The 11,978-nt window shown below is 36.5% G+C and overlaps 1 protein-coding gene across 5 annotated transcripts in view; it reads left to right on the top strand.

The window, feature by feature from the left end:
- Positions 1–7,524: 7,524 nt before the first annotated feature.
- LOC142221801 (uncharacterized) overlaps positions 7,525–11,978 on the top strand; it is an 84,359-nt gene continuing 79,905 nt past the window's right edge. For 3 of the 5 annotated variants that reach the window (XM_075291625.1, XM_075291626.1, XM_075291621.1), the window contains exons 1-2: positions 7,525–7,662; positions 7,957–8,114. In XM_075291625.1, the coding sequence (XP_075147740.1) occupies positions 8,106–8,114 (9 nt within the window). In that variant the 5' untranslated portion in view covers positions 7,525–7,662; positions 7,957–8,105. Of the gene's footprint in view, positions 7,667–7,956; positions 8,115–11,978 lie in introns of all 5 variants that reach the window. The other 2 variants (XM_075291624.1, XM_075291623.1) reach the window with 2 other exon arrangements.

The following is an 11,978-nucleotide window of genomic DNA, read 5'->3' as shown; positions in this document are numbered from 1 at the left end:
TTCTATTCCGTCAAAATCTTCAATCGATCAACGGAAACGAAGTCGAGGAATGGCAATTGCCAATCCCCATATCGTAAATCAGTGTTAGGGTTTTATGAAAAACTTGTTATACTCTCCACCATAGGATGGGGGTATGTTAACTTTGTCATTCCGTTTGTAACACATCGAAATATTGCTCTAAGACCCCATAAAGTATATATATTCTGGGTCATGGTGAAATTCTGAGTCGATCTAAGCATGTCCGTCCGTCTGTTGAAATCACGCCAACTTCCGAACGAAACAAGCTATCGACTTGAAACTTGGCACAAGTAGTTGTTATTGATGTAGGTCGGATGGTATTGAAATGTAGGTCGGTCCACTTTTACGTATAGCCCCCATATAAAAACGGACCCCTAAATTTGGCTTGCGAGGCCTCTAAGAGAAGCAAATTTCATCCGATCCGGCTGAAATTTTGTACATGGTGTTAGTATATGATCTTTACCAACCATGCAAAAATTGGTCCGCATCGGTCCATAGTTATATATAGTCCCCATATAAACCGATCCCCCGATTTGGCTTTCGGAGCCTCTTGGAAGACCAAAATTCAACTGATTCAGTTGATATTTGGTACGTGGTGTTAATATATGGCCTCAAACACCCATGTAAAAATTGGTCGAAAGCGATCCATAATTATATAGCCCCCATATAAACCCAAGATTTGACCTCCGGAGCCCCTTGGAAGAGCAAAATTCATCCGATTCGGTTGAAATTTGGTACGTGATGTTAGTATATGGTATCCAACAACCAAGCAGGAATTGGTTCATATCAGTTCATAATTATATATCGCCCTCATATAAACCGATCCCCTGATTTGGCTTGCGGAGCCTCTAAGAGAAGCAAAATTCATTCGATTTGGTTGAAATTTGGTAAGTGGTGTTAGTATATGATCTTTAACAACCATGCAAAAATTGGTCCATCAGTCCATAATCATATATAAACCGATCCCGAGATTTGGTTTTGGAGCCTCTTGGAGGAGCAAATTTCATCCTAGTCAGTTGAAATTTGGTACATTGTGCTAGTATATGGCCGTTAACAACCATACCTAACTAGGTCCATATTGGTCTATAGTTATATATAGCCCTCGATCCCCAATCACACAAACATTGGTCCATATCAAGTTCATAATTGCATATAGCCCCCATATAAGCGAACCCAATATTTCAATTCTGGCTCCCTACGTACCGCGCAAAAGTCCATATCGATTCGTAATTATTTGTAGACTTACCTAATATATACCACGTATGGACTAAAGGGTGATACGGTCAAATATAAACGGTCAATATAAACTTGACGTATTTCTTTCAATTTTGCATTTAAAAAACCTGAACACCCCTAATTTTGAAGGTGTGTGTGTGTAGAATGTTGCTCCTATTTTGATTTTGGAATTCACTCTTCAGTTGTCAAAATGCCGTCCAAGAAGAGCAGCGTATCAAAATTTTGCTCGCGCATCGCGAAAATCCGAGCTACTCGCACGCAAAGCTGGCAAAATCGCTAAAAGTTGCCAAATCAACCGTTACAAATGTAATTAAAGTGTTTGGGAACGTTTGTCGACAGCCAGGAAGTCTGGATCGGGGGGAAATCGAAAACCGGAAGCCGCTGAGACGACAAAGAGAGTTGCCGGTAGTTTCAAGCGAAACCCTAACCTCTCTCTCCGAAATGCCGCAAATAAGCTGGGTGTGTCGTCTACAACCGTGCATCGAGCAAAAAAACGAGCCGGACTATCGACTTACAAGAAGGTAGTGACTCCAAATCGCGATGATAAACAAAATACGACGGCCAAAGCGCGACGATGCTGACGAAGTTTGACTGCGTGGTAATGGACGACGAAACCTACGTCAAAGCCGACTGCAAGCAGCTTCCGGGACAGGAGTTTTATACGGCAAAAGGAAGGGGAAAGGTAGCAGATATTTTCAAGCACATAAAACTGTCAAAGTTCACAAAGAAATATCTGGTTTGGCAAGCCATCTGTACCTGTGGTTTGAAAAGCAGCATTTTCATAGCTTACGGGACTGTCAACCAAGAAATTTACGTGAAAGAGTGTTTGAATAAACGACTGCTGCCTTTCCTGAAGAAACACGGTTGTTCCGTACTGTTTTGACCGGATTTGGCATCTTGCCATTACGGTAAAAAGGCCATGGAGTGGTACGCCGCCAACAACGTGCAGGTGGTTCCCAAGGACAAGAACCCTCCCAACACGCTAGAGCTCCGCCCAATTAAGAAATAATGGGCTATTGTCAAGCGGAACCTAAAGAAGACCAAAAAAACTGCTAAGGACGAGCAGCAGTTCAAGGCAAACTGGCTTTCTGCGGCGAAGAAGGTGGACAAGGTGGCTGTACAAAATCTGATGGCAGGTGTCAAGCGTGAGGCCCGGCAATTCGGATTTGGAAAAGCGAAAGCCTAACTGAATATTTTTCTTGAATTTTATACTAATTGAACTTGAAAAAGAAATTTAATTTGATTTTTTAAATAAACGATATCACCGATTTACACGCGTTTTCCCTTGACCAAATTTTGACCGTATCACCCTTTATATTAATTTATTGGGCTGAAATTTTAAATAAGGAGCTATTATAGACCTCAAAAATATGGGAGAAACATCCGTTATTCCTGAATTGCAATGTCGCCTTTAAAGAGTTGTTCAATAAAGTCGAATAGTCACATTTGAAGATTGCAAAAAGTCGATTGGTCGAAAAACGATTTTCGAATGTTTAAAATTTTGAAAGAGGCGACTTTCAACGTGTTGACCTTTATCCTTTCTAAACAAGTAAGGAAAGTCTAAAGTCGGACTATACTTTGTAGATCTATATTTTCGATACCATCTCAAATCCTTCAAATTGGTTAAGTGCTCTACATTTATGTTTCCATAACCATATATTTAAATCGGACCCGATATGGACAAAATTTTGTCAGACTTCTATAAAATGTGAAAATTTAAAATTTAAGTAGTCGGCTTGGGTTGGAACACAATGTTGGTAAAAAATATGGGAAATCTTTAAATCTTAAGCAATCTTATCGGAAATTAATATAGGAAAATATGGGTATTTTCGTGGTTTTTGTCCAAATCGGAAAAGCATATATATGGGAGCTATATCTAAATCTAAATTGAATTCGACCAAATTTGGCATGCATACCCAGCAAAAAAGCGTCGCCAAATTAGTGAAAATGTTTTTGTTTGATCCGGAAGTGGTGCAAAATTGGCACAGAAGCGGATGTCCACCATTTCAACAGCCGTTGCACTGAATTTGCATCACTTCTTAAGATGTGGTCCGAATTCAAGGTTTTGGATGTGAATTATAAATTTGTGTGATATTTTGTCAAATAAAAAACTTTTACAATTTTTTATGATTTTTAATGCATTCTATCGCTTGTCTAGAATATTTGACCTCAAATATTTTCAAAAATGCGCAATTTTTCTAGAACCGATTTAGAATTTTTATCGACAAAATTTAAATAATTTATACCATTTTATTAATGCTTACTCTCTTTTTAACCTATGTGCAACAAAATAATTTAAAATTTCTTATTAAAAATATGAATAAAGAGAGTTTTAAAAAATTGAATCAAAAGGACTTCCTGTGTAATTAAAATAAAGAACATATTTGGGAGGCATTTTTGGAAGTGCTTTTAATGTTGTGCCTTTAGAAGAACTTCCAATTTTTTTACTGGGTAGTTATAATGTTAATTCTAATCCTTATGCATAATTTTACGTAAATCGGATTACAACTTTGACCTCTATGGCCATATAAGTGTAAATCGGGAGGCATCTATATCTAAATCTGAACCGATTTCAACCAAATTTGTCATGTATAATGAGAATGTTAATTCATGTTAATGTGGAATATTTCAAGTAAATCGGAGTTAAGTTTCGGCCTCTGGGGCCATATAAGTGCATATCGATCGAAAGATGTATATGGGAGCTATATCCAAATCTGAACTGATTTCAACCAAATTTGGCATCCATATTTATAACGATAATTCTATTCCTAAAGTTTTTTTGTCTTTTGACAAACTTTTATAATCGTTTTATATTCGGTTTCTTTGAGAAAGTTGGAAACACACCGGGATGTGTTTCCAAATACTTTCATTTTAATTGTTAAAGTATACCCAAAAAGCCAAAGAAACCGAATAATTCTATTCCTTATGGAAAATTACGGAGTAACAATGTGTCCTCTGAGGCCATATGAGTATAAATAGGGCGAAATAGCGCACACCTCTAGTTCACATACAGACGGACTCTGGGGCCGGCCCTGAGCGATTCGATTAGTCCAATTTGAAGATTACGGCGATTACACTGAAAAATAGCTTGAGTGATTCCAAAGATTTTGTCTTTACATGAATGATTTTGGTATTGATTCCAAAGAAGCGTTGAATTGAATGAGGGATATTTTTAGGAGATAATTATATTTTACTTTTTTATTTTTTTTTTTTTACTATTTGAGTTTAGTGTAATTTATACTATGAAACAAATTTGAATTTATTTGTTTTTTTATTTTTATACCATCCACCATAGGATGGGGGGAATATAAGCATTGTCATTGCGTTTGTAACACATCGAAATATTGCTGTAAGACCCCATAAAGTATATATATTCTGGGTCGTGGTGAAATTCTGAGTCGATTTGAGCATGTCCGTCCGTCCGTCCGTCCGTCCGTCCGTCTGTTAAAATCACGCTAACTTCCGAACGAAAGAAGCTGTCGACATGAAACTTGGCATAAGTAGTTGTTATTGATGTAGGTCGATGGCAAATGGGGTATATTGGACCACTTTTACGTATAGCCCCCATATAAACCGACCCCCAGATTTGGGTTGCAGAGCCTCTTGGAGGAGCACAATTCATCCGATCCGATTGAAATTTGGTATGTGGTGTTAGTATATGGTCTATAATAACCAAAAAAAAAAAAAATTGGTCCATATCGGTCCATAATTATATACAGCCCCCATATAAACCGATCCCCAGATTTGACCTCCGGAGTCTCTTGGAGGAGCAAACTTCATCCGATCCGGTTGAAATTTGGTACGTGGTGTTAGTATATTGTATCTAACAACCACGCAAAAATTGGTTCATATCGGTCCATAATTATATATAAACCGATCCCCAGATTTGAACTCCGAAGCTTCTTGGAAGAGCAAATTTAATCCGATCCGGTTAAAATTTGGTACGTGGTGTTAGTATATGGTATCTAACAACCATGCAAAAATTGGTCCATATAGGTCCATAATTATATATAGCCCCAATATAAATCGATCCCCTGATTTGACCTCCGGAACCTCTGGGAGGAGCAAAATTAATCCGATTCGGTTGAAATTTGGTACATTGCGCTAGTATATGGCCGCTAACAGCCATGCCAAAATTGGTCCATATCGGTCTATAGTTATATATATCCAATGGTCAATCACACAAAAATTGGTCCATATCGCCAAAACTAATCTACCAAAATTTTATTTCTATAGAAAATTTTGTCAAAATTTTATATCTGTAGAAAGTTTTTTCAAAATTTTATTACTATAGAAAGTTTTGTCAAAATTTTATTTCTATAGAAAATTTTGTCAAAATTTTATTTCTATAGAAAAATTTGTCGAACTGAATTATATACGTATTTAATCGGCCCTTTTTGTTTAATATATCCCCCGTATGGACTAACATACAATTTAGAAGACGGTGTAAAGGATTTTTTAAGATACCTTGCCATCGGCAAGTGTTACCGCAACCCAAGTAATTCGATTGTGAATGACAGTCTTTAGTAAAAGTTTCTATGCAATCCATGGTGGAGGGTACATAAGATTCGGCTTGGCCGAACTTACGGCCGTACACGCAAAGAAGAAAAAAAAACGTTTGGAAAACGTGTACCGAAAACGTTTTTTGAATTGCTTCGAAAATTTTAAACTTTTATCACCAAAACAAATCGTTTGTAACAAAATTTTTATTTTTTCAATAAAAAAAGTTATTTTTGAAACAACAACACAGTCCATTTCGTTTATATCAAACACTGGTCTTTTCTGACTTTAGGTCTTTAATAAGACACATTTTACAGTTCAAAATTTAATATACTACAATGTAATGTTGAACATTTTTCGGAATCTTCCGAACATATCTGGAATATATGTAAAAAAAACTTTGGTCGAAGCAGGGTCGAACCCACGACCCATGGCATGCAAGTCGGACATAGCAACCACTGCTCCACGGTGCCAACTAAATGTTTGTTTCTGTTAAATAAACTTTGTTTATTCGGTTCGTGTGCGCCGCAAGCTATGCTATATAAATATAACTTATATGGATAATTATCTATTGATGACCATAACAGGTACATAGCTCAGTGGTTAGAGTGTTGGCTTACAAAGTGCATGGTTCGCGGTTCGATTCTCCGTCCAGGCGAAAGGTAAAAAAAAATTTTAAAAATTTATAAAATCGTATAATTTCTTCTACATTGGTGGTATTACAGGAAAAGGTGTTAAGAACTAAAAAACCTCGTGGATGTGAGAATGATGTGAGAGAAAATGCAATTAGCAAGAAAACAATGTTTTTTTTTTTGAGTTAGTCTTTATGAAATTATTTTTACATCCTGGAAAAGAATAAACGTTTATCGCAAAAAGTATATACTTTTCTTCCAAATACACTTCCTTACAGCGAAAAGCAAATGAGAAACGAACTTCGTTTGTCTAAAATTTCGTTTGGGAGGAAAGAATTATTTTTTTGCGTGTATATACTTGTTTCTTCATGTTTTATCAAAGCCCTTTTAGAATGCGTTAACGATAACTTAAATTTCGAAATTCAGACTCGACTTTAACCAGAAGCTATGCAATGTTTCAAGTAAAAAACGTCTATGAAGTAAAATGTTGAAAAAAGCCTATTATTTTTAGCCAAAAAATTTAAAGACCATTTCATTAATTTCGAAGAGTTTTTCAAAATTAGTAAAGTTCAGTTGACCTTAATTAAGACAATTTTCTTTTATGTAGAGATACCCATCTTTAAGTCGAATCACTTAATTACAAGGACAAAACGACTACATTGAAAATATTGTCGACTGTTGGATAAGGAAAAAACTTCTATATCACAGAAATGAAATTTTTAGTTAAATTTGGATTTGAATTTGAAGAACACGAAATCGTTGGTACCACTAAAATATTTTTTCCAGTGTTGACGATTTTCGACTCTTGTAACCGCTGTTTATGCAAGTGCACATGCGCACAAAACCTAAGACAGTCGGATACCTTGTTTAGCAACATGTTTCTAGACATGTTGCGATCTTTTAAACTGCACACTTGCTTTTGCTTGGGGTTGAAGATTACAGCATTTGGCCAGATCGATCCCCCCCAAAGCAAAGAAGACAAAGTTTACAAACTAAACGTGAAATAGTTAGTTTCTTTTTTAATATTTCTTGGTCGTTTGTTTTGGTTTTATGTTTCTTCTGTTTGTTTTTCATTTTTGGCATGTATTTTGCGGCATTTCAGGGAAGTATCATACCATGGGTACTCTCAGTCTGTAACGAACAATCAAACGGTCGTGTTGTTGGAAGCGGTTACTCCAAAATATTGTAGTGTATCTCAAAACATCCTCAGAAGTAATCAAAAGAAATTAAAGAGTAAAAGTAACGAATTGTGACTTGGGTGCAACACGTTTAAGTGGTTGGTAACGTTTTTGTCGTTACGCTTGTTTTAGTGATAAAATTCAAATTTGACAACACCAAACCAAAAAATTCCTAGAGAAATTTGCCCATATGTTAATTGAATACTAACGTTTTTTTATATTTGAATTCATATTTTGTATAACTTTCATTGCTGCATACTATGAATTCGTATTGAATGTGAAACAACCAAAAGATTCAAAGCAATTTTTTTAATTCAAATTAAATAATTGTTATCAATTTGATTTTGCACGCATTTGTTGTTAATTCATTTTTGTAACTTCGTAACTTTCAGCTGGAAATTTTTCACACCTATCCCAAAAATCAAAGTGAATAGAAAAAATACAAACATCATAGAAAAAAACATTGGAATTTGTAAATAAAAATTTATTGTGGATTGGTTTTATTTACCATCTATTGAATTAAATTGGATTATCTCACACCATGAAGTTGGTAAGTCACAATCAATTGCAATAACTAACTAATTTAATGTTAATTCCTAGCGGCTATAAAATTGTATTCAAAGTAATGAGTTTATAATATGGCTGATACTAAAATCAACATTTAGCAAACTACAAATTTAGGATTTTAATTAAAAATCATTTACATACACTGAAAAAACACACGCATGTATAAGACGGAATTCGCTTTAAAATTTAGTTAGTCAACTGCACTCAAATCGATGATTTGACTATGGCATAGAAAATGTGATATCTTTTTCCAAATTTATCAAAGAAAAACTTTTTCCTGGAGGTTCAAGTGTAATTCACGTTGGGTTTAATGAGTAATCCCACTTTATTCTGATAATTGGTTGATAGTTTCACTGCAAGTAGAGGATGCTGATTAGGAGTTCCGAAACCATAAATAAATAAATTTGAATATATAATTTCCTCTGTTGGTGAAACTACTCTTGTAGCTTGATTTAGGTTTTACCAGATCTTTGGAGACGGTCCAGTATGGACCGAATGTGATGACATTCTGACACCAGTAGATGGTCGTGGGAGAATGGGACGCCAGAACAGATACGAGAGGGAAATAACTGCTATACCGATGGATCGATCGAAGATGGTTGAGAGGACGGGATTGGGCGTATATGTGGAGGAACCAAGACACTGAGATCCTATTCCAATTACTGGACCACAGCAAAACCCTGCAGGCAGAACTGTAACAGGTTGGCTGATAAGTCCCCGGTCTAACAAAGAAAAACACATTTTTTGTCAAAATTCGTTTTTATTATTCAACATAGTTCCCTTCAAGAGCGATACAATTATAACGACCTTCCAATTTTTTGAACTTTCGCCATCGTTATCAATGACTTGTGGCACGGTGCGTTGTCTTGGTGGAACAACACTTTTTTCTTCTTCATATGGGGCCGTTTTGGCGCGATTTCGACCTTCAAAGGCTCCAATAACGCCCTATAATAGTCACTGTTGATGGTATTTCTCTTCTCAAGATAATCGATAAAAATTATTCCATGCGCATCCCAAAAAACTGTGCCAGCGGACTTTTGAGTCTTTCCACCCTTCGGAGACGGTTCACCGGTCGCTGTCCACTCAGCCGACTGTCGATTGGACTCAGGAGTGTACTGATGGAGCCTTGTTTTATCCATTGTCACATATCGACGAAAAAATTCGGGTGTATTACGAGTTAACAGCTGCAAACACCGCTCAGAATCATCAACACGTTGTTGTTTTTGGTCAAATGTGAGCTCGCGCGGCACCCATTTTGCACAGAGCTTCCGCATATCCAAATATTGATGAATGATATGACCAACACGTTCCTTTGAAATCTTTAAGGCCTCTGCTATCTCGATCAACTTCATTTTACGGTCATTCAAAATCATTTTGTGGATCTTTTGATGTTTTCATCGGTAACCACCTCTTTCGGGCGTCCACTGCGTTCACCGTCCTCCGTACTCATCTCACCACGCTTGAATTTTGCATACCAATCAATTATTGTTGATTTCCCTGGGGCAGAGTCTGGAAACTCATTATCAAGCCAAGTTTTTGCTTCCACCGTATTTTTTCCCTTCAGAAAACAGTATTTTATCAAAACACGAAATTCTTTTTTTCCATTTTTTTGACAATAACAAAAGTTGCTTCACAAAAGAGGATCTATCTCACAAACTAATTGACTTACAGACGTCAAATTTTGACACTAATCATTTGAAGGTTGGTACTATATACAAATAATATGCATTTAATACTAGCGACGTCATCTATGTGTCAAACCGGGGACTTATCAGCCAACCTGTTATGGCATAAAGAAATGTGATAAATTGCTCGGAAATAGCACGAGGCCACTAAATGTGAACATTTTCACAGAATGCCGGAGGGTAATGAGGGGAGGGCAACAGCAAATATTACAGTTCGATCGAGATCCTTATTAGAATTCAAATGCATGATCATTGAATACTCGGAGTACGGCAGGATCCTACCATATGAGTGCGGGGACATGCTGGAATAAGAGAAAACGTAAAGACAAATGATCTTTCGATAAGAGCAAGAAAACGTAGCACGCAGAGAAGGAATACGATCACGTTGTAGAGGAAAATGTTAATTTTGGATCGACATAAAATGGTTGTCGAAATCAGATACATGATCTCCGAGAAAATAAAATGGTTGCGACAAATATTTCACATGATCACCCATGAAAAATAACATTTTGCTTCTATGGGTGAGGAATGTGAACTTAGAGAATGCTAAGATCATGAAGACAACACGGGCCGAGTTCGATGAATGGACATCGGATACACATAAGGAGATGAGGACCAATGCAACGGTCGAAAAGACGACAAGAAAAAATACTAAGAACTACGCAATTAGGGTAGGACTACAGTCAGGAAGGCCAGGGGAAAAATAACCGGGCACCTACACTGGAAGAATTATTGACCTAACATGTAAGATTATGGAACCTATATTTTAGGACACGTAATTTGCACAATATTAAGGACAAATTTCTTTAAAATAGATAAATTTTAATTAAAAGAAAGTTCATAATCTTTGGCTTAACTTTTTTTATTAGGACACGAATCTTTGAAATTTGCGTATCGTCGTTACAGTCCTGTGTCTTTGAAGACAGGCAAATTTTCCTTCAAGTAAAAAAAACATGTTTGATTTAAAAAATTATTTTTAATTTAAATTATAAAAAACATGTTTGATTTAAAAAATTATTTTTAATTTAAATTAGTCATTGAACCTTTGAATTAAAGATAAAAAAACTTCAAACATAGGCCAATATTTATTCATTTTGCATCTTCAAATTAAAGTGCTTTTGAAATTAAGAAACTATTGTTACTTTAAAGTGTATCTTTTATAATGTGAATTTTTTAAATAACTTTTATTTGTACAATAATAGCTTTGTTATGTCACCAGCATTACTGAGGTGGGATAATCCACCGCCGAAAAACTTTTTGGTGTTCGGTCGTAGCAGGAATCGAACCCACGACCTTGTGTATGCAAGGCGGGCATGCTAACCATTGCACCACGGTGGCTCCCTACATGGTGTTAGTATATGGTCTGTAACAACCATGCAAAAATTGGTCCACATCGGTCCATAATTATATATAGCCCCCATATAAACCGATCCCCCGATTTGGATTGCGAGGCCGCTAAGAGAAGCAAATTTCATCCGATCCTGCTGAAATTTGGTACATGGTGTTTATATATGGTCTCTAATAACCATGCAAAAATTGGTCCATGTCGATCCACTTTTATGTATAGCCCCCATATAAACGGATCCCCAAATTTGGCTTGCGATCGCACTAAGAGAAGCAAATTTCATCCGATGCGGCTGAAATTTGGTACATGGTGTTAGTATATGGTCTCTAACAACCATGCAAAAATTGGTCCATATCGGTCCATAATTACATATAGCCCCCATATAAACCGATCCCCCGATTTGGCTTGCGGAGCCTCTAAGAGAACCAAATTTCATCCGATCCGGCTGAAATTTGGTACATGGTGTAAGTATATGGTCTCTAACAACCATGCAAAAATCGGTCCACATCAGTCCACATCGGTCCATAATTATATATAGCCCCCATATAAACCGATACCCCGATTTGGCTTGCGGAGCCTCTAAGAGAAGCAAATTTCATCCGATCCGGCAGAAATGTGGTACATGGTATTGGTATATGTTCTTTAATGACCATGCAAAAATTGGTCCACATCGGTAAATAATTATATATAGCCCCCATATAAACCGATCCCCCGATTTGGCTTGCGGAGCCTCTAAGAAACGAAAATTTCATCCGATCCGGCTGAAATTTGGTACATGGTGTTGGTATATGTTCTCTAATGACCATGCAAAAATTGA

The sequence above is a fragment of the Haematobia irritans genome, chromosome 1 (genome assembly GCF_050003625.1).
Source record: "Haematobia irritans isolate KBUSLIRL chromosome 1, ASM5000362v1, whole genome shotgun sequence".
Lineage (NCBI taxonomy): Eukaryota > Metazoa > Arthropoda > Insecta > Diptera > Muscidae > Haematobia > Haematobia irritans.
Note: the sequence above shows the minus strand (reverse complement) of the source record. Positions and strands in the feature narration are given on the sequence as shown.